A 23,556-nucleotide genomic window follows, 5' to 3' on the forward strand; every position below is an offset into this window, starting at 1 on the left:
ATCAGTATTTTGACATCCCTTTGCATTGTCACTAGACAGTTCTTTTCAGCCCTATCCATGATAAGATAACGATAACCCTTTCCATAGTGATATCAATCGTAGCCGAAAACCATTATACCGAGTTTGCAAAGTTAAGCAGATCCATTCCAAAACCCCTTAGTGAGTTGATCGGGGTGGGGGCAAAGGTGAGTTGAGCGAGGGAAAAGTGGGGTCCGCACCTTTTTGAAAACCGGACAATGCCCCTTTTCAAAGAAATTCTTTTCATTTGGGGTGGGGAAGGCGTCCGCCCTCCTTATATACCCCCCTCACTACGCTACTGCCTATACAGTTGTGTTCTGAAATCGCATTTCCTATGACCGGCTTTCTAGCCATGTTGTTAAATGGTTATATATGATTTATAATCATTAAACACCGTGGCTAGCAATATGTCATCTTTGTCAACCTTGTTTAAGTTAACAAGGAGCATCTCACTTTTTCAAATAGCGTACATGATGTATGGGTTTCCCCAAACATAAGATCCTGGATTTACGGATTTTCCAAACGATTTTTAAAGGATTTCTGAATTTTTTGTAGGTTTCCATGAAATTCTGTAGTGGATTTCTTAAATTTTCAATGGTGATATCAAATCCTTTGAAACTTTCCGAATGTCGCCCAATAATTGTCATATGCATATGCATTACGATACATTAAACACAAATGAGCTTTTTAATCGTTATTATGTGATAGATGCTCATGACTTGTGAATTTTAAAACTTATTACAAACCGAAGAACAACATGAATTTTTCGGCACAGACTAATTTCAATATGCAATTTCCGAATCGATGATCCATTTTTGGCAATTACGTAGATGAGAAATTGACAATGTCAACTTGGAGCCATGAATGAAATTTATCGGTTTCTTTTCTTGCACTCTGTTACATTCACCAAAGTTACCGTAAATCCTCGAGTAAGCCCCCACGCTAGAATAACCCCCATCGAATAAGCCCCCACCAAAAAAATTGTTTTCGCAAATAAGCCCTCCTTCAAATAGTCCCCCATGGGGCTTATTCAAGGGAAGCATAATTGCAGAATAATACTGTATCTCGCTTGAAGAAAACCCCCACAGGACAATAGCTATACAGTATAATTTCCTTTGACTGGAGACCAAAAAACAAAAAAGCGACTTTTGTGATGACAAGGAATTATAATATTTGTTAGATCTTCACACATCACTTTGTAACTCTTTTAATGATGTCAGTTGTTGTAATTGGAAGCTCAAAAGGCTCATGCTTATCTTTTTTTACCATTCAATCAGTCAGTATTTCATTGAGAAAATAAGTCGTTTTATTTCGACCCTTGAGCATAATACTAAACTTTGAAACAACCCCCTCTCGAATAATCCCCCTTGAATAAGCCCCCACCCAAAAATTCATTTTGACAAATAAGCCCCTAGCCTGTGCCCCCGGAGCTTTTTCGAGGATTTACGATCAGCTCTTATTTGCGTGCCTCATATTGAAAAGTCCCACATGCTTGTTGCTTTTGAAAATGGCGGAACTCACAGAGGTTTATGAGTTAGCGAAGCTAACAATTTCTCGTAATACGACCATCCAGCCAATTGAAAATGAAAGATGCACCATAGTATCGTCTAAAGAAAATGGTTTCTTAAAGCTTGATGTAAGATTCTATTTATATTTTATCTATAAGAGATTTAATTGTTTGTGAACTATGCTAAAGAAGAGGACACTATATTATTTGGTTTGCATGCCTTCATCGATCACTACTCGGGGAAGTACACCACACAATAAATTCTTAGGCATTTGAGGGATTGGTTCAGAGATGCATTTGTTGCAAAAGTAGCTTCTTTTTTACGCCCCTCTTGGCGGCTCTAACCAGCTAACGTACCAGCATAAAGATTTCAATTATAATTCTCTGTTCCATTCCGGGCAATTTTTATCTTCGTACTTGCCAAAAATGGGTCATAGAATTGAAATCTTCATGTTGAAATTAGTCTGTGCCGAAAATTTCATTTTGTTTGGGCAGTCACTCAGCGAATTAAGCCATCTTCAAAATTTAGCTTTTCCTATTACATTTCAATGGAATTTGTTGCTGTAGTGAAGTTTTTTTCACTACAGCAGCAATTTCTGGTCAAAGCCAAAGAAATATCTAAATATTCTAAAACAAGTAACACACAAACGAATGGTCCAAACAACATGAAATTCTCAATATAAACTAATTTCAACATGAAGATTTCAAATCTGAAGTCCATTTTTGAGAAAGGTCTGTAGATAGCGAGATGCAGAATCGATGATATCAACCTGGAACGGTGAATTCATATTTTTTCTTAATTATGATATCTTTCTTTTTCAAAGCTTGACAGTAGAAAAGCCACCCAGAGTTGGGCAATTAGTAAAGGACAACATCTCTCGGCTCCTGCAGTGTTTAACTGTAATTTACAAGAATACTTTGCCGTTATGAATGATAAGGTGAGTTCCTTTGCTGAGATTATGAAAGAATAAGATTACTACATCTATTTATATATATGTATATATATACAGTGGCGAAGCCAAAGGTCCTGCTTGTCCTGCCGGGCAGGACCACAAATTTCCAAAGATAACAATTTTTAAAATATTAAAAATTTATTCACTTTATGAAAACATTATATGCCTGATTCAAAGGCATTTCTTGTCTTATTCTACACTTATACTTCGTGGCTGTGCCCTTTTTCAATTTTGAGACACAGGGTGACTGAAATGGAATTTCGAGTATCCCGTTCGTAAATTGATATCGTCAAAAATTTAGCCCTGTGGTCAGTCCTGCCCAATACTCGTAGGCAGGACTAAACCCTATGTTAGGTCCTGCCCAACAATGGGCAAATGCCTCGTAGCCCTGTTTTTGGTTCTGCCTCACAATAGAAGAAAACAATGGCACTCCTGCCCTTCAGAAATGGCAGGACCTCAGGTCCTGCTCTTTCATGAAGGCAGGACCTAGACTTTTGGAGCCCTATGTTTCGGTATAATTTGTTGATTTTCTGCACCGTGGTCAAAGGTCACAAAGAATTTTCACTCAGGCCATAGTCAGGCTTAACTATTTTGATATCATGGATAAAACTAACTGTAACGAAGACATCATGATTCTGCTGCTGAAGAAGTTTTTGCTGCTAGAAGCTTCGGCCCTACACTGTCGTCAATTGATTTATACAAGAATCGATCGTTTCAAGACGAGTGGTACTTATGGAAATCAAATTGTTTAGGATCGTTCTGTTGCTCCTATTTACTGTTAAAGTCGAGAATATCACAGACATCGCGAGAAACCTGCTATGCATATAGTTTTCTCTCAGACTGCAGAGAGCGAAGGAAGTCATATTCAAAGGCCTATTTTAAAAAGTAGAAAAAGTTTGCCGCCGCTGCCGAGAGAGAATCTTCTTTTTTTTGTACCAGGAAAGTTGAGATCGAGGGGAGATGGAGTGTTAATGACAGAAAAAGGGCTTGCTTAAATTTAATTTCAGCAGTTCGTCCTACTGCCTTAAACAGGAACTACCATACAATTCAGAGGTCCCGATGAAAAGGACGCTTTGAAAAGGATGAAAATGAAAACAATGGTAATTACTGGGAGCTTTTGTACTCGGTGACTCAGATTGTATTGTACTGGCAAAATGTCAGGGGTCTCCTCTGATATTCAAAACAAATTGATTCAAGACCCTATCTACCGTTCATCAGACATATCCATGTTGTTACAAAATATTTTTACTTTTTTAAATAATTTAAATCCAGTTTAATTAATAATGTTTCCAGTATGTATTACAACTGTATATGCCTATCTGTACAAGCAATTTCTTTTTAGTCAATGATTTCAAAATTTTCAATCAATGAAAAAATTTTCAAATCTAACTTATTTTAGAAAGAATTTTTGTGATGCTCTTTTGACTTCGTCAATGTAAGGCAGGAGGATCTTGAAAGGATCCGAACCTTCATCCCCTTTTTTCCAAAATGTGACAGTGAAAAATGTTTCACTGCAATCTTGATTTCAACATATCCAGAAGGGCGTTTCCCCCTTTTCCGAGGGTCTCTAGGGCGTGGCTTCACGCGACCAGACCCCCTTTGAGCAGGACCACCTGTTCTTGGTTAGCTTCACCACTGTATATATATGTATACCATGTTTCTTTTAAGCTCTTTTTGAAAATGACAGTCAGTGTTATATATATACTAGAGAGAGAAAATGTCCGATAGGGAAAAGTGTCTATTTACTTAGAGATCATCAAACAATTTTCAAGTAATTATGTGCATTTTGAATATGGAATGTTGAAATGTGTTTAGCTGCAAATGTTGTGATACCATCATTTGTTCCAGGAATGGTTTTCATGGAACCATGAGCATTATAGTTTGTCAGTGGCAAAAATGGAATTGCTGCAAATAAGCAACCCTATTGTCCAAATGCATCTGATATCAGAAGATGGGTTACAAGATGTAATTCTACTTGATAAAACTGGAAAATCATATTTGAAGTCAAAGCTTGGTGACAGTAGAGCCAAAGAATCAAATACAGAGGATACTGCAGCAATCTGCAAAAGAAGGTTTGTTGCAAATTACTGTTGCTCTTTTAGTGGTTTTATTTCCCTTGATGGAGAACTGTCTATTAGCTAAAATGATCACCAAAATAAGTTAAAACACAGAGACTATGCTTGTAGTGAATGCATATTTGTCCTTCATTTTCCTGCTTCATGGAAGTAGATCCCCTCCTTCCTTTTAAAAGAGTTGGGAATGAAGATAAACATTTTGCTGAAAATTTTTTCCCAATCCCACCCACATTATCATTATTTTGTAAATGGAATTCAACATTATATAAAGGGTGGATAGGAGCCATTGGGTAGGAAAGATCACTATAGTCAGTGGCGTCATCGCAGGGTGAACTATGGTGGACTAGGGTATATATGTTTTCCCACCCTAGTTTTCCCAGTGGTTGATTTGGGGGGGGGGGAGGAGGCTTGGTTGCTCAGATCAATTTCAATGTTTGTTCTTGTAAAAAGCCCTTGTTGCGAAAAATTCTATTGAAAAAATTGCTTTTCAAAAGATTTTGAAATAGATAAAAAATACTTAAACAACATTTTGTACACGTTTTCCAAGAATCTGATGGGCGTGATCAAAAAAATTGTTTTTGTCCTTCCCAGTTTCTTCAGGCTGGTAATGCCACTTTTAAGAGGCATTGTCTCTCTGCATTCTTCAAATATAGGGGAGATCAACTTGTTGAAGATTACTACTCAAGGGTTTTCAAAGATTTGTGAAGCATGCAAATGAGATGTGAAAATTGCTTCATGTTCAATATTCTGTTTATTTTTCCAAGCAATTAATGTTTTGTCTAAATATTTTTATCCATTCAAGTTATTATAACATCACCAATATTTTTGTTCTGCATATTACAGCTTTTGAACATGATATATAATCTTAGCTTATAATCCATTAGATGGACTGGCCCCTGTTAACCCCCAGTTGCCCTTTTTTGTAATTAGAAAAGACATTTAGCCAAAGAAGGCTTAATTTTCTTAATCACATATCGATTTTAGGTACTTATGGAGCACTATCGTTGATGCTGAGAGGTCAAATGATATGATGCTTTTTACAGTAACAGAAGAGGTATTATCACAACTGCATTAAGAAACAACCTTTTGGCATCATGTTGTTGATCCTTTCACGCCACATTTATTAGAAACATTTTCTTGTATTTGTTTTGAAAAAATTCAATTTTTTATCTATTTACTCCATTATTTAAGCAGAGATGTGAACCACTTGCTGAAATTGAATGGTGTTGAGAATATAAATATCAGAGAATAAGTGTTTTGAAGATAGAATTTTTATCATGATTTGAATTAGAAGTGACTTTGATGGAAAATATATTGACAAATTTATTTTTTTCTTCATTTTTGGAAAACTCCATTTAATAGGTTCTAAGTTATTCATTCGTGTGAAAATGAAATTAAATCATATTTTGAATTAGGACTAGCTTTAATGGAAAATATTTCTTACATTTATTTTTTCTCATTTCATTTATTAAGTCAATTTTATAGTGTAATTTAAGATGCATATTGATGTCACAATTTAATTTTTGCAATTTGAGATAAAATCATTATCAAACTATGAAGCCAAATAGCTGCAAACAATTTTTTGATAGCTCAATATTTAACAATGGCTTAAAAAAGCAAACATTTTAAGACATTATAAAGCTTTTTGTCATCAGACATTCTTTAAAGCAAAAACATCAGGATATCGATTGAAAACATTGATCAAAAACTCTTCAAATACTAATGTTGTATATATCTGTTTTAGTCCCAAACATATAAATTATCAAGTTTGCTTATTGGAAAAGTGACAGAGGGTTTTGGATTTCAAGAATCCCATGAATTCATCTTGGAGCCAATGTCCAAGGTTTGTGTCCCTAGCAACAAATCGTAAATGCATTTAAAAGTTAAAGACAGTATATGCCCAAGTATTCTCCTATGCCTCAGCGACTTTAAGAAAATTTTCCTACCATGTTGACCCGCCAACAATGATTCAGTTATTATAGATATAGTAAAAAACATCAGAATAATCCAATTCAAGAAATATCACAAATTATCTTCCATTTAACAAAATGGTACCAACTGGATGCAGCATTGCCATTGCTCAAACATTTCTGAGAAAAACATGGAGGGATATTTGGTGTACAAAAAAGAGTTGATCAAGCTTATCCCCAGGAAAAGCTGTAAGCACCAAGCCTTTTCCATGTCTAAAAATACACTTTCTTGGAAACATGTAATGACATGAGTGTGAAACTAGCTAGAAAATCATGGAAAACAAAATGTTCACCTTTTTTGTCAGGCGGAATCCTTTGATACAAGCAGGAAACACATGCACAGTCAAGATGCACTTGCATGCAATTTCAAGATGCTCTTCTATATTTTCAGAAAAAAGTGTTTTATTGTTGGTAACTGAGGCAATAACCCTCTATATACTTGTTTGTCAAAAAAAGATTTTTCTGAAACATTCAAATATTTACATCAAGTTAATATTGTCAGTATTTGCCTTGTAGCTCCTTTTTATCTTATTAATTGTGTATTATTTGTTGATTTTACTGTGCAAGATACATAATCATATATAATTACAAGATACATATCTCTAAAAATTGTTAGAGTAGCATGCTAAGTTATCAAACGTTTTCATTTTGCTTTCTTTAGGGATCCCACATCCTTGCTTGCACTCTTCAGGGTAGAAGGCTTATTGTTTTATGTGAGTATTGTTTTAACTTTTGTGGATTAGAATGAATATTTGCATGTAGACAATTAATGTTAGAATCCAACTTTTTGTGAACACTTGATACTGTCACAGAAGTTTAACTTTAAATTGAATGCTGTCAAATGTTTTCAAAGGTTTTAACACAATTCTTAAGCCATTTACAGTGCCTGTGACATGATTTTCGTACTTTTGGGTTTATATATCTATTCTTATGTAAAAAGGCCTATTATTTTCATTTCTGAGGTTAGTTTTTACGTTTCGTGAGAAATGAAGGAGTTATTGGCAATCTTCTACGCCAAAATTCGCCATCTTGGTTTTCAGAATGAGTAGACTGTGACGTCACGGGAGGAACCCGATCGCCTCCTCCTTCAAGTTTTTGTATCGTAGTCAATGAGGGAAATCTAATAGGTCCAAGATGAGCGATATTTCCAGAGAAAGTAGTGGCAGCGAAGATGAGATTTTTTAAGGTAGTGCTTACATTGTTACAATAACGGGTTCCTCCCATGACGTCATAAGAGAACGGCGAATGATGATAAAGCGACTTGGCTAGGCCGCACTATTTTGCTTAATTTCAACATCAAAACGCTTTTATTTCAAAAAAAAGTTCAGATCTACTATAAGAGCAGTGCAACGATTCAATTAAGAGAATAAAAAAAAACATGTCACAGGCACTTTAAATCAGACATGGGATATATAGAGTGGATTTTCTTAACATTGTATGAAGTTAGCTGAAGTGAGTCTAATCTATGCTTGGTTGATGGTGCCTTGAATTCGAGGAGTAGCCTTAAATATCACTTAAGCTACAAATTCAAGACACAATAAAGTTATTTTGGTTCCCAAGTTGACAGTATCATTCTTACATATTCTTATGCATTTCCAAGAACTTGTGAAATCTTTGTATTATCTTTAGGTGTATAATATTAAACTTATACTAAAATGTTATCAGAAATAATATATGATATGGTGCTAAAGAGATCTTATGTGCTTCTTTTCAAGTTAGGCCCCCAGGAAAACTATCTATCTGATTTTAATCCAACAGGGTCTGACAATTCACTGTGTGCCTACTCAGTTCCACTCCATCAAAATGATTCGCACCAGACCATGTTCAACAGAACTCTAATTCGGAAGTTACCACAAGAATTCAAAATTTCAGGCAAAGGAAACCCAAAGGTATTTGTTTTAAAGAATTATTTACCCGAGTTTGTCTGGCTTTTATCTTATAATTTTTTACTGTTGTTTTTAGTTTCACCATTTGCCAACATTCATTCACTTTTAGACAAATTTATGTTCATCTTCGCTTTTTCACACCCTTGCAACTTTTTGCATACAAAAGAGCTCCTTCAATTAGCTGCATGTTCAGTTTTTGAAACAATGCATGGTCAGACTTTTGTATACATCTTGAATGGATATTACACGAAGGGGACACATTCAGTTCAATTCAGCTCAGTATGAGTATTCTGGTAATGATAATAATGATAACAAATTAGGATATGTAGATGAATTAAATAACGCAGGGCTTGATTTCTTTAGGCTGGAACTAAAAGTATGAAAATTACCCCATCTAGATTTGCAAATAGCATAAAATGTTTTTTCTTTCCGTGATATTTTTAAGTCTTGTGGTACCAGAGGCCTATTTTCGCCATAAATAATCACCAAATAGCTCTTGTAACTGTTTTGCGATCAAATTATATGTTTTTTCTTTATAAAAAAATATTTTTCCTCTTACAGCCAAAAATTGGCACCATTGACAAAGGACATATTTTCCTTGTGGCAAAAGTTGAAGTCGGCGAAAAGAAGCAAGGTAATTGTGTAGCCATTATCCATAGCCATATTGTCTTAAAACAAATTTTGAAGGGCTTATTTTGTTTTTAACTGCTATAAATCTGAGCGAATTGCAAATTTTAAACAAGTAAGAATAGCAGCTTCACATAGGCCATTGGTAGCTGGATTTGTGCAGCTATAAAAAGGAAAATCAAGGTTTATGAAATGATCTCTCACCATGCATGTCAAAAAAATACCTTAACTTAATTTTTTTGAATATCCCAAAATTTTTGTACCGTACGTGCTCGAATTAGACTCAATCCCCGAGTAAGCCCGCTGCCCTCAAAAAGGTCAGTTTTTCTGATGCAAATTGCATCCCCCCTCAATTCTCTTCCAAAAGGGTCCCACGGAAGGGTCAATTCTCTTTCAAAAGGGTCCCTTCAATTCTCTCCCAAAAGGGTCCCCCGGAAAACCTTTCTGATGCAAATTAACCTTCTTCTTCGAATAAACTGCCCCCACTGGGCTTGATATTGTCTCTTATAGCGTGCAAAAATACTGATTACACCTGCAAAAAAACCTCCGAAGTGGGGTTTCCTTCAAACGGAAACAAGTATTTTTCCAGATGAGTTGAAACAGCAGAATTTTATAATAGAATCCATCTGCTTTTGATAATAGAATCCATCAGCTTAAAAATTTCGCTTCTTATTCTTAATGTTGCAAATTTCCTCATGAAACTTAGATTTACGGTGTGTTGAATCGTTATCATGATAGCTCTTAGGGCAACTTCAGTACCTCTTGACATCAAAGTTACGTAACGAGTTTAATGCAATGTGAAGTTTAATGCGTTGTATTTCAGAAAGTTAGGTTGAGGATAATAATAACTGTCATTCGGAAATTTTGTAATTCGGAAATTTACGTTCCGGATGATATTATACATATTTGAATGGTCGAAATTCTATTCACGTCTAAAGAGGAATTTTGTGTAAGAAGGCTTTGTTGATACTGATTTCATTGTATTCTAACTTGCCAGGCGTTGTCAGTATTCTGAATACAAAATATGGCACAGAGCAAGCAAGGACATCTTTTTCGCTTCACTACAATCCGGAATCTTCAAAGGAACAAGATATCTTGTCTGCCATTTTTCAGTCTGGTCATGTTGTTGTTGCACTCTCCACTTCCGTTATTGCCTGTTCGTGTACTATTATCTCATCAAGCCTTGCTGCGGTGATGGGTAAAATAAAAAGGTCAGTTGTATCCTAGTAATTTATTGTTTTTTTTAACTATTGCGTAGAAGCAGTACTGCAGGAGCGAAATTCATATTGGTAGGGGGGTGGGGGCCTGCCCATTGCATTGCTTCCCGTTCAGTGCACTTTTATTAAGGAAATATAGCACAGTTTAAAAATTATTGGGGGCTTCCCCCCCCCGCTTCCGACGGCCCTGTGAAGTTCTCATTACACAGGCCTTACAATCTAACCCACCCAATGCAGTGGTTGTACAATTGTGTAAACGTCATTGAAACCCCAAACCTTGAGCTTTTAAAAAAGATTTTCTGCTGATTCTATTGAAGCGCTATGCTATTAAATTGTTTATCAAGCATATTGGTTATGCTTTGAATTCATGGGGGGGGGGGGGGTTGAATTCATAGTGTCAAAGGAAGTGTCAAATTGGAAGTCAAATTGAAATTGAAATCAAATTGGAAGTGTCAAAGGCAATTTGGAAGTGTCAAAGCAAATTGGATTTGTGGACACTAAGTGGTCCGAAGAAGGAGCAAGTCAAGAGCCTCATTTCAACTACTATAGTCCCCCCTTTATATAACTGTATAATTCATATAGACAAAATTTTGTTAGAAAATGCTGTGGGTTTCAGTAGAGACAATCTTAATTACAGTTTTCGATAAAAGAAACGCCTTGTTTACTGCACGGAGAACTAAAAATCCTGTTTAATGTTGAATTCAACTTTTTATGATTGACCATTTGATTTTATGATTTAGCTAAACAGAAATTCTGATATAACAATGCACCAAAACACGCATAAAACGTCCCATTTACCTCCAGCTTTCACCTCTAGTCCATTGCTCTTTCTTAACGACCGGTCTTACATGATTAACATAAGTATCCATCTTCTGTAATTGAAAGATGTGCGTTTGTTTGTGACAGGTCTGAAACAGTTATACAATACGCAGATGAAAAACCGATAGTTGCTTCGAACAAGCTGAAAAGAAACAAGAAAGTAAGTCACAGAAATTTGAGCAGATTATTCATCGAATTGAAATAAACTAACTTTGAATTACGTCTTCTTAAGATTAACTCTGCAAGAAGTGGCCTTTCTTTACATTGTACTACGAAAAAGTTTTTGTTACATTAAGTATTGTCTCCGGTGTGAACAAAATTTACAGTACTTTTATCAAAGGAAACATATAATTATTTCGTTTCATTAATGGACGGTGGTGTGGATCGTGCAATTATATCAAGCATTCAACTAGCAATATAGTCCTGACACTAAGTGAAGCTCTAAGTCATCTTAATATTGCATCGCGTTTAGATATTACCGCACAGATTTTCTATAGTTAAAGACATTTTGCCGGAGAATATAGAAATTAACTTCCATCACAGAAAGCTGAAATTCATACATATCTTTTGTTGAAGCTGTAGGTATTTTTCAATGGCTTAAAGATCCACAGTATTTTTTTATTATTTTTCTCATTTCGCTCTATTTTTTCAAAAGGTAACTTTTTTATACTTTATTACATACTTTCTTTCCAAAGGGAGATGATGGCAAGCATTCATTAGAAACAGAACAAATGAAATGTCTTGAAAAACTTGCTGATGCCTCAAAAGTACGTCATTTTCCAAGAAAATGTTTTGTTGTATTGTATTATGTTATAAATCATAATGATTTTAACAACAAGCCTATCGCCCTATGTAAGATTAAAAAAAAAGCAAAAAGATGCAAGCCGATGCCTATCTAGAAAGGCCCACATCATTCCTATGGATGCGGCCACAGCACGTGATTTTTATTGACAAAGGGTTAGGAAATCTCTTTTGGCGCCGAATGATTCAAAGCAAAGGTTCCAATTCGTCCTTCTAGTCCATCTTTTATTCAAATACTGTTTGTTTGTAGTTTTGTTTCATTTATATTAGACAGTCTCTCTACTTTAGACAGGCTGACATTCTAGACAGCCTTTTTTCTCTACAGACACCAACTGTTGAAGACTTCAATAGAGAGCTCAACGCGTTTTTGAAGAGGCTTCATCTAAACGGTTTGTTTTTTATTCAGATGATGTTTCCTTTTTCACAGTATATTAAAACTTTTTTGAACCAAATGTTTTGTGTCTCTTTTGTTATCGAGGAATTTCTCAGGATAAAGTGAGGCTGGATAAATAATTCGTGTTTAAAGTTTGTTAACTGAGTGCCTTAAGATTGGTCTTTCTCAATTTCATAAAAAAATTTGATCAAACTATGATAAGATTCTTGTACCTTTCATATACCCTCCTAAAATAAATGTCCGGAAAATGCAACGAGACCTCTGGGCAGGATGATGTCTCTTGACATCTGATAGAAAGTGTCATCTGTTCGTTAGACATTTCTATACAGAATATCATTTATACAACCCTGCTTCGTTAAAAGAGTTAATTTCTTCAATTTAACTCTACAATACATAAGGAGATTTTGATAAGTTTAAGCAAAGCCACGAAATAAAGTGACACTTCGTGGTCCGGTATCTTGCCAAAGGGTGTGTACCTTTTTTGACAGTGTGTCATTTCTCTAAAAACCGTAGACCAATTTCAAGGGAGATTTTCTTGTTGATGCACTGGCTAAATATGCAGCTGCTAAACTTCTGCTAGTATAAGATCTAAACATTTCTAATAAACCTTTTGTCGGCAATGTGTGCTGGAAATATTTTGTTTTTAAACGATTCAGTAAACAGGTTTTGAAATATTTTGGTGAAGTGAAAATGGTTTCATGATTATATGCCAGTTCACCAGTGGTTTGCTAAAATCGTACCTTTTAGTTTGGGCATAGACATTTTTATATTATCTACTTAAAGGTTTTTTTTCTTCAACAGTTGTTCCAGATGAACCGCACAGAAAAAAGAAAAATAAAGAAAAATCGGTAATCTCTTCAATTCAATTTTTCATGCATAAAAAGTTTCTCTTTTGAAAACAGTGTTTTTTCTTCTCATAGAGGAAGAAGTCAATGAAATTTGTAATGTATTTTCACTTGAACTGCATCTGCAAGAAGCCCGCTATTACCCAGTGATTCCTATGATATCCCCTTATGGAAACGCCCGCTATAGGCCATTATTCACGTAAATATCCTTTTGTCTTTGAGATCCACAGTAGAATTTCGCACTCTTCCCTTGGGGTTCTTTGCCTCAATATTCAAGCTGTGTTTTTGTTCAAAAAGTACTTACTGAATCTTTTCACATTCTTTGGGGAACTTCTTTCATCATCTTTCACATTCTTTCATTATCCTTTTTCGAATCCAACTTTTTATATACGAAGGTCCTCAACTTTTCTTTAAAACTCTCTCATCGGGGAAGGGTCTTTCCAAGGTGATATCTTTTGTTTTGAGCATTTCTTTATTTTCTTTTCACACAAAATTTATCGCGTTCTATAAAATCCAAAGTTTTCTGCTACTTCTTGCATTGTTAGAATAACTTCTCTTGCCTCTTTGTAAGATGTTTGCATAATGTGCGTTTTAGAAAAGAAAATATTTGGTACCGGAAGTCTTTGTGCAAACAGTAATCAAAAGATGCAAAGAAGACGACAGTATTTGGTCGACTAGAGTTCCAGTTCACCTCTTAGAGCTGCAATGTGTACCTCCAAGGTATTCCTTCCAAAATATCTTTATGTCATGATATTCTTCTTCTGTTTTCTATGACCCTAAAGAACTAAATACTTTTATGCGGCGCATTTGTTCAGAATTTACGTGTGTTCAGTACAATGTCACAGTTCCTTGTGTTTTGCCTGCATCTCAACAATCTACTTGAGTATTACTGTATATGGTTCGTGTAGCAATTGGAAAATTACACTTATTCATTTTGCGCTATTTTTTGCAGTTTATGCGCTGATCTGATAGCAGAAGCAACGAAGAAACAATCATTGGTGAGTTGCAATTTATTTTCGTTTTTATAAACAATTTTGCCATGCACTTTACTATGGCTATCAGTATTAGAACCTGCATTTAAGAAGATCAAGAGATAGTAGTTACCTAATGGTCGCATTAAAGGTGTCTCACTTAGTACCCCCAGTTCAATATACCAAAATGCGTTCAGCTTGGCCTGTACGGCATCGAACAAAGCACGTCACAACATCCGGATAAACAATCATTTTCATTGCATGTTGGTTCACAATTGTTTATGTAATCACATTAAAGGCAATCTTTCACGACGTTGATTGGTTATAAGAATAAAGGGATTTTTATTGTTTCCAATCCCCCTTTAATTCATCGCATTGTAAAAAATTTGGCGGAGTGCTGGAATCGTGTTTAGGCTATTGTTCCAGCTATTGTTCTCGTTAACCAATCCACAACGAGACAGATTGCCTTTAAAATGTTCGGCTTAACATTTTCAGATTAAATTGACAATTTCTCGTTCATTTCAAGTTCGTATATCTTCTTCCCTTTTCTCTTGAAGGATGTACTGGCAAAATGTTTCGATTGCATTGATGGTATAAATGAAAAAGATATAGTCAAGAGTATTCAATATCTACTAAGGTATTATTTCATCTTAAGGATCACATATTTTTCACTTTCTTATATTTTACAGTTATCTTTTTGTTTTATCGTTCTTCTAAATGATTTCCAGCATAATTATTTCCTATATTAATTTCTAACCTACTGATATTTGTGTATGATATCAATTGAAATCATTGTCATGGTCAAATAGCGAAGTATTCAACTTATGAAATGAATGGTTTTTAAGGCATTGAGTCATGATGAAAGGAAAGGGTATACCCAAATACGCCAATTCGTGATTTATTTTGCTATTGGTGAGCCTCAAACTGATCATTTGGACTCAACTCGTACTGATTTACAAGACAGATTCCGTCAAAAGCATTTTGTCACAAACGGATGCCAATATCACATGAAACTACGGCCATGATTCCGAATGCAAATGACCCCTTTTATGAAATATCTATCTACCATTACTCAATTCCTTAAATAAAGTATTGTGTCTAACTAGGTGTAATCCACTGATTTTCTTCCTCTTTGAATGTCACAAGGTAAACTTTCGAAAATTTGGTCTTAAGTGTCCAGGGACTGATTAAACCAAACGAAGAGCTTAAGAAATTAGCTTAGTTGGGTTGTGTTCTTATTCATTGGAAAATAAAAAACGAAGATTTTTGGGACAGATTAAAGTTAAGCGTATTTTTATGTTAAGGTAGTTTTCGTGCATTGTTTTGAATAGGCTAATTTCAATTTTCTTTGCAATTCACCCTACTACTTGTTTCTCAGTACGAAGGCCACCTCTGAGGACTGGAAGAAACCAAAATTATTGACAGGAGAGTTGGTCGACGACTTTGTAAGAATCAACGAAGAAGCTTTTCAAATTCTGTATCTTTTCATCTGTGTTTTTTTCTGTTCATAAAATTATTTTGTCATGTTAGGTTTGTTCCTACTTTTAAGGTAAAAAGAACAAGGCTGATTTCTCGCATGTTCAATGCAACATGAAGATATAGCAACTTTCTCAGCTTTCTGACCTCTACATCATATAAGAATCTCAACGTAATAGCATAGTATGACGTCATTTCTAAACGCTACCCATCTCTGTGAAAAAAAAATTCCAACCATTGTCAATTTATTTTCCGCTTTTCTTGTCTCCAAAAACTATGTAAACAGGTAACTCTCACAAATTTATCATTAGAACTTTTATCTTCTTTTGTTTTTTTTTTATTTGTGACCACTATGTTACAATTGCAATATCTTGATTTAAATCGCTGCCAGGTTGTCATGCGATTTCCAGGTGTCCTTATGTAATGTCTGGTGTCAAGAAAGATCAATTAAATCTGCCTTCGAAATTGATTAATCATAATCTAAATTGAACTGAAGCTTTTATCGTTTGTATTGTGGGCCTTTCTGTGGTTTTTGTAAGGAATTATTCGGCGAGCCATCTTGTGAGTTCAACCGCTTTCCTTGACTTTTCAGTATCCAAATTCTGAATTACAGTTACAATGAATATGCACTTCAAGATATGTTAAGAATGCTCTCCATTCAAGAAACAAAGGTAGTGATTACGATTTCTTCTTATTATATGCCTGATAAGACACTTTGCACGACTTTTCAACTTACTAACATTCTGATGTTGAAAATAATTAGGACGTGAATCTGACAATAATTCAGATGATGTCATCGACATTGACCTGAAAAGTAACATTCGACTAGAGATTGGGTACTATGTTCTTATATGCTTAAGGGGAGATGCATTCTGTTTGAGGCGAGAAAAGTCTTGTATGGTATAGGTAGAGAGAGTAGAGAGTTAAAGTTGTTATAGAGGTGTAATAGAGTTGTACACGAGGTAGAGAGTTTTAAAGCTCTGGAGTGGAAATTAATAGCCATTTATTAACGGTAGAACGTTTTACCCTTTTCTATCAAAGCATGGTCAAAGTTTTCTAGACTAGAAAGCATACAGTAAAGGTGCGCAATTTGTCATTTTCAATTGTGCATTACTGGCAGAAAACGTACAGGATGCTCACAGATTTGTCTTCGTAGAGCTTCCGCGCAGAGACATTCAATGAAAGTTTGTCACGTAGCAACGTATTAGTAGATTCAGTTGTCAATTCAGAGTTTGATTTATGCTTTCTAGACTTTCCATGTGCTCATGATAAATAAAGTGTTTTGTCTACTTGTATATATGGGCATAATGTGTTTTCTTTTAAAAGTAATTTTTAGAACGGCCCCCGGAAAGCAACCTTAACAGATCGAAGGGGCTATTGTGCCTAAATGATCAAAAATACTATGAAAAATTCATCAGAGCATGCAGCTGTGGTTGGTACTTTCTTAAACTCCAGATTTTTTTCTTTCAGGAACTCCTGCAAATCTTATTCGAACTTCTATCGCGCCATAAACTAGGCTCTTGTGTCCCTGTGTCTCACGACAAGGTGAGTTTGCAATGATATCAGATGTTTGTGTGTAGGCACTTGCAATTCCAATTAGTCCGAGTAGTGCAAGGGAGTGAGTCAAAATAAACTATGTTGTGTTTCATTTAAAGATATTATAGAAAGGAGAGTTCCTGATACGGTTATTAAGCCAGCCTTTGAAGTTCTGTGACGTCATTATTGTTGAGCCAACGTCACTCGAATTACATCACTACCGTTTTTCTTGCCTTTAGGTTGTTGACTGGCTATCGATGGTTATAAATGCCCAGTTTACCTCAATCTTGCTGGCTGAAGACATACCACCACTCGTTAAACAAATTTATCAGACAGTCAGTTACCAGGTTTGTGTTTAAATCATGTTATTAAAGGTGTGTCTTATATAGCGATAAATATACAACTCAGTATAATTTTATGCAATTAGATATAGCACGCTGTGGCACAAATTTGACAGTAGGTCCTCCCTTTAGCACTGGGCAGGTAACCCTTTATTTCTTTGGGGACCAAGTTTACCAAGGACCAAGTCCAACGTTTCCTACATTGGAAGGGTGGGTCAGACCAGCAGGGGCTGAGCAAAACTAAATGCAGCTTTTAGTGTATAACTATCGACGGATATAAACTAGAACTGCAACCTTTGGATTAGATCAGGGGTTGGCAATTATTTTTACGAGGGCCGAACTAATACTGCTAGAAAAAATACTGTAAGAAATACTTTTCCAAAAATTTTTAAAAAATTACGAGTTTTTCAAAATAAAAGTAGCAGAATTTTGTAGCATGAATATTATCACATAAATGTTATAATATTTTTCATTCATGTTCTAATTAACCACACATTGATTTGGACCGGAAAAAACACCTAAATGGCCGGATGTAGACCGCGGTCCGTAGGTTGCCCGGGTCTGATTTAGATTACTCTTCCCGATCAGAAATAAAGTTCTCCAAGTGTTCTCTCATGTTTTCAACGAGAATTTGCAGGGAACATGAACTTCATAACAATCTGATTCAATTTATATTTGCCTGTGCAGGCTCCAGTGATTGACCTATGGAAACTTGCTTACTCACCATACTTAATTTAAGAAGAAAACCTCCCTGTGAAAAAAGGTAGAAAGCGCTGTCAACAATATGTTACCGGTTTTAAGAATTGAACCTTTAAAAAAAATATTCACAAAAGCTCAGTGCTTGTCTGCATTGCCAGCTAGCTTACAAAAATCAGGGTCAAACCCTGTACACTACAAGAAAAACACAAGATATATAACATGATGCTAGTGGTCATAAAACATAACATCTATAGCATGAAATATAACATAACATTGAATATAAGATACATTCCATCACGCATTGCAAATACTGGCTTACCGCAATAACAACATTGATTCCTCTTTTGCAGATGGACACTTTTCGTGACTTCGAAGCCCTGGAACCATTCCTGACGTATTTAAAGCACACTTATAAACTACCAATGATAGAGAATGCGCCTGGAGCATATTGTGTCGAAAAGATTCTTATTTAGTTAATGGTAAACTATAATTAGTTAACTGTAAAAATATCAGTTTTCAAATATATTTGTAAGTGAAGATTATACTGAAGAATTGTTCTGTCAATTAAAGTACACACTGGCCATCTGAAGCGGGGGGGGGGGGGGGGGGTTTGTTTGGTATATGTTTGGTATGCTGTTTTTGTTTGGTATACTTCTCTAGGATGCTTTTAGACTTTTTCGAAATTACCTACTTTTGGTTTAAAGAGAACACTATCGTAATGCCTCGAAAAAGCGGCCCCCTCAAATAAGCGCCCCCTCAAATAAGTGCCCATCCTAGAGGCGAAGTTATTGAATAAGCGCCCCCCTCTCGAAAAAGTGCCCGACCCTCGAATAAGCGCCCATCCTTCAACCTTCAGAAATGGGCGCTTATTCGAATTTTCAACGAAAACATAATTGGAAAGCAATTCAACAAGAAGGATTAATGAACAACACAATTTGCACCAAAATCTACTTTCTAAATAAGCGCCCCCTTCGATTAAGCGCCTCCTCGAATAAGTGCCAACCCTGGAGCCTCAAAAATTGAGTAAGCACCTGGGTGCTTACGTATTCGAGGCATTACGGTATTTTAAGAATGCTTTTTTATAAGACTCCACGTCTTATTTTTCAAAACATCACCGTTGTATGTTTTGTCATTTGCCATTTGCCTTTATGGCCTCAGAGATAGGGTAGCTGAGATGGCTACTAGGTTCTACTGAAGTAAAAAAGACCTCAAAATCGTATAACTTGTAAACAAAAACTGCTACTTCTCTTCCCAAAGCAAAATGAATTATCTCATTTCATCGATACATTTTTTAACTGCATAAGAAAAGATTTATTTAAGGAAAGTTTCATTTTTCCTTTTTCCAATTGTTCATTCATTTGTATTCAATTAAATTTCTTTAACCATGGTTGCCCCATCAGTAGAGCGGGTTTGCTTCTCAGGGGCCGTGCATAAAATCTTAAAGATATCTCTCAGGTATTAGGCAGGGCAATCTACACTTAAGAAAGTTATGGCTATCAAAGATATTCTATATTCAAATTGGGGTGCTAAAATCGATATACGAGGATTAAGATTGGCAGAGTAATTTTTAGCGGAAAACGTTTACCATGCTCTGTGAAAGTTTGCTAAACTAGATACCTAACAATTACAAAGCCGTGCTACTTTAAATTTTTTATATGATATCTCGTAGCAAAAACATGCGTACCGCAAAAACAGTATAGGGTTTGGAACATATCACCCTTTGAGGCACCCAAATAGGATATCAGGCCACGGATCTGGTTTCTATCCATTTATGAAAGTAAAATATGCTTGTCCTAAAAGAATTCAAAGAACATAGACGTATATTTACTGGATAGGTGCCTGCGTTCTCTTTGCTGGAAGGGGCATCAATTTACCAGAGGTTTCAGGTTTATTTCTTTGAACATCAGGAGGTTGTCTTGTTTGTGTGAAATTGTGGGGCTATTACGAACTTCGTTGCATTTTTAGAAAAATCCTACCATCTTGATATCACAGAAATATTAAGTTTATCCCAGAATTAGATAGTTAAAGTGATAGAAAATACAAATATATCTCAATTTTAGCACACAGTTTTTTTAAAGCAGATTTAGAAGCTAAATATGAAAGTAATTGTGATGGACGAACAAATAATTTTGTTCAAATTTCTTCCAATCGAATTTATTTCATACAAATTGGCACCTGTGTTATAACTGATGATTCTGGTTACTTTAAACTGTCCATTTGTTTTCGAGAAAAAATATTTTGTCACATACGGACAGTCTCATTTCCCTCCGGTCTGTCCATCCGTCACGCAATTTAGTCAAAATTGTTTCATCCCGCACATGAAAAAAATAAATCGTATCACTTTTTGCCTTTTAACTATCTCATTTCGATAAACCGAGCATGTTTATTGCATTTTATCAGTGCCCATAAACGTAGTTCGTCTAAAATTTAACAATTTGTTTGTTCCGCGTTTCATTTCCCGCCTTTTTTCAACGTTGTACGTGCATTTGTATTGTGGTTTCATAAAAAATGCTTCTTTGAGTGATTAAAATGGTTCGAAATTATTACTTCAAGAGACAAAATTAACCTCAATAGACACATATTGTTTTTATTATTGTTTAAGACTTTTTCATCATATCTTTGCCTCATATACATGTTCACCGCAATTTCGTGACGGACGGACAATCATAAATTCCCTTAAAACGAAAAAATCTTTGTTTCGGCTTGTATCATCAATATTAATAGTGATTTAGGTACCAGATCATAGGTAAAGCAAAAGAAAATACTTTTGTCGTTATTTATAGCTACTAATTGTTAATGACAAATAATGTGCATTTTAACAATATTAATCTAGAGCGACATTTTCCCGTCCGTCACGTCCGTCCGTCACGGTGATCCATTGGTACTTTCGACCTTAAAAGTTCCAAATGTTGAGAAAAAATTTGTTTGAATTGTTTGATGATGTTTCTTACTGGCGTTTAATTGTTAAAAATATCTCAAATTTATCTCAAGTTTGTTGGCTTAGATAGAATATTTGAACGTGGTAAATTAGTTTTTTCAATGATTTCTATTCCGTCCGTCCGTCCGTCCGTCACCACAGACATTTGTATCCTTCCGCGGCGATGTGCTTTTCCCAGAAGAGATTGCTTCAACTCATCTACACCCTCTTCTGGGTTCTTTCATGACCCAAAAGGAGAAAATTCAGGATCATTCGCTAATTTTTAAGACCTTATGAAAGTGTCGTTTGTCCGTCCGTCACAGAAATTGAATTTCGTAATAGCCCTTTGTACAGTTACAATAACATATGCATGTATGTCGTCTGTCCTAGGAAAAGTTGGCAAGATTGCCAGCTTCCAATTCTAGACATAAATCTGGTATGTGGTTCCTAGCTCGAGGATACTATCAAAGCTACCCCTATATTGAAACAAATATTGAAGAACTGAATTTTGGTTTGAGAGCTATTTGTTCGACAAAAACAGTTTGTTGAATATTATGGAGTGAAGTCTGAAACTCAAATTTGGAGAGCCCCAAGGATCTATTTTAGGGCCATTTTTACTCATTCTGTTAGTCAATATTATCAACAGTAAAATTATATTGCATGCTGATGATGCAGGCATTTATTGTGGGAAGAAAAGTTGCGAAATTATCGAATGCCAATTAATGCTTGACATTGTATAAATTGCTGAATACGAGATCGAGTAGTACGTACGTACCATCACTTGGAGAAAAAATTTTGCAAAACACCCTGAATATATCAGATCAGAATAGGACTATGTACCCTAGAGATTTTTAGATGCTTGAATGGCACAGCACTAAAAGCAAATTATTTACAGGGAACAGCTACAATAAAAATTCCCCCAAAAGCATCAAAAGCGTAGTCATTTAAAAAATTAGAACAGAAACTGGACACAAAACCTTTGCGTTCCAAGGAGCAAAAATTTTCAACCATCTACCCAATAACTTGCAAATTGAAATGTCTCTTTTGAAATGGAAAGCATTCAACAAGGACATCAACCTAGACTTTTAACCATCAACATACATACATACATACATGGTTATTACAAATTTTTCCATAATTTATCAATTACAATTTTCATTTTTTGTGATACTTTATCATTTTACTTGCAAATTTTAAATATCTATTCTTGTAAATACTAACTTTTATCATGTACAATTCTGGTATTAGATTCACATGAATTATTCATTTTTCATAAATCTTTTATAAATTTTATAAAAAGAATCCCCTGTTTTACGGGACAACAGCCTACTGACTCGTAAGTCCAGACAGCGCGGCTCAGACCACATAGTCCAGACTGACGTAATGAATCTCGTTTTGAATGCGGAGACAGGGAGGCTAGAAGTATTTTGTAAAAACTGGATTGTGTTGATAAATTTAGAAAGTGTTGGAGACAAATTGTTGAGTCAGCCTCTCCAAAATGAGAAAAGTCCATTTCCACGGGTCATGGCGTGTAAGTATAATTTTCACAGATACTTAAGTTGCAAATAAAAAAAGATTGCTTGGAAACATTTTTGGCGAGAAGGAAGGGGAAGTATGATTTTATGTTTTGACTTAGGTTTAAAAACCTTTTTGTCGACTGCATAAAGGACTTTAAAAAAATGATGCTTACTCGGTTCCACTCCTAATAATTTTTATTATCTTGTTCCCTTTGTTGAGAGTAATATTGTCTTATTTAGATGAGAGAAAACGTTTTTGATTTGGTATGGTTTGAGCCTTTAGATAGAATGTTTTGCTTTTGCATTTTTTCTGTACAGGTTGTTCAACACAAACTTAAGGATGAAACTGTTTTCGAAGATTATGGCAATTTTGTCAAGAGCTTCAATCAGTTTAGTATAGAAGGGTTAGTAATAAATTTTTATTCTGTGTTTCTGCGATTCTTTTAATTTTTCAACTCTTGAAAAGATTTCCTGTTTTAAACATAAGATAAATGCAATTATAAGATTCAGTTTCCACACACTTTGGACGCATTTGTATCAGGCTCATCCACTCAAAGTTTAGCTAATTCATATAAAGATTGGAATCAGTATGGAAGTAATGTAGCCATATAGAAAATGTCAGTAAATTTTTTACCCTTTGTGGTTTAGATTCCAAATGGCTTCAAAAGTAGTTTTTGAAAATGACCAAGAAAGAAACTCTAGGTTCTTGATTTAAACATGAATTGGGATCAGTTTTATGCCAATGAAAAGTCTTAAGGAAATGTGTGGGATTTAAGTATAATAATAGTTCTTTTAAGAACAAGTATCAAAGAACAGATGGGTCAGTTGTAGAATTTTTTGCTTTTTGGTAATGTATTAGCGTTGACAACATTTAAGAACACAAATAATAAACCAATGCTGCAAGTTTCAAATAAAGACTTTAGAATCAGCATTCATGTTGTTGGTATATATTGTTTTGATGTATTTCAAGCATGGATTAGAGTTATG

At 35.1% G+C, this 23,556-nt stretch overlaps 2 protein-coding genes across 2 annotated transcripts in view; both read left to right on the forward strand.

Annotated features, from left to right (window-relative positions):
- The first annotated feature begins 1,510 nt into the window (after positions 1-1,510).
- Positions 1,511-18,677, forward strand: LOC135691981 (nucleolar protein 11). The gene is made up of 21 exons (XM_065209996.2): positions 1,511-1,654; positions 2,350-2,463; positions 4,327-4,550; positions 5,538-5,607; positions 6,298-6,396; positions 7,185-7,236; positions 8,282-8,412; positions 8,971-9,043; positions 10,034-10,247; positions 11,160-11,232; positions 11,768-11,839; positions 12,199-12,262; positions 13,069-13,115; positions 13,708-13,832; positions 14,065-14,110; positions 14,641-14,720; positions 15,462-15,560; positions 16,152-16,230; positions 17,030-17,104; positions 17,335-17,442; positions 18,486-18,677. The coding sequence occupies exons 1-21, from the start codon at positions 1,526-1,528 to the stop codon at positions 18,606-18,608; spliced, it is 2,097 nt and encodes a 698-aa protein (XP_065066068.2). The 5' UTR covers positions 1,511-1,525; the 3' UTR covers positions 18,609-18,677.
- Positions 18,678-22,442: 3,765 nt separating this feature from the next.
- LOC135691975 (uncharacterized) overlaps positions 22,443-23,556 on the forward strand; it is a 44,372-nt gene continuing 43,258 nt past the window's right edge. The window contains exons 1-2 of the mRNA XM_065209987.2: positions 22,443-22,583; positions 22,888-22,973. Of these exons, the coding sequence (XP_065066059.2) occupies positions 22,551-22,583; positions 22,888-22,973 (119 nt within the window). The 5' untranslated portion in view covers positions 22,443-22,550. The remainder of the gene's footprint in view (positions 22,584-22,887; positions 22,974-23,556) is intronic.

Source organism: Rhopilema esculentum, chromosome 13 (genome assembly GCF_057945365.1).
Source record: "Rhopilema esculentum isolate cy_ngs chromosome 13, ASM5794536v1, whole genome shotgun sequence".
Classification (NCBI taxonomy): domain Eukaryota; kingdom Metazoa; phylum Cnidaria; class Scyphozoa; order Rhizostomeae; family Rhizostomatidae; genus Rhopilema; species Rhopilema esculentum.

Coding starts and splice junctions, on each gene's coding strand:
- LOC135691981 (XM_065209996.2), top strand. CDS start 1,526: ATGGCGGAACTCACAGAGGTTTATGAGTTAGCGAAGCTAACAATTTCT. Junction 13,833..14,064: donor CTGCAATGTGTACCTCCAAG/GTATTCCTTCCA, acceptor TATTTTTTGCAG/TTTATGCGCTGATCTGATAG. Junction 16,231..17,029: donor TCTCCATTCAAGAAACAAAG/GTAGTGATTACG, acceptor TTTTTCTTTCAG/GAACTCCTGCAAATCTTATT.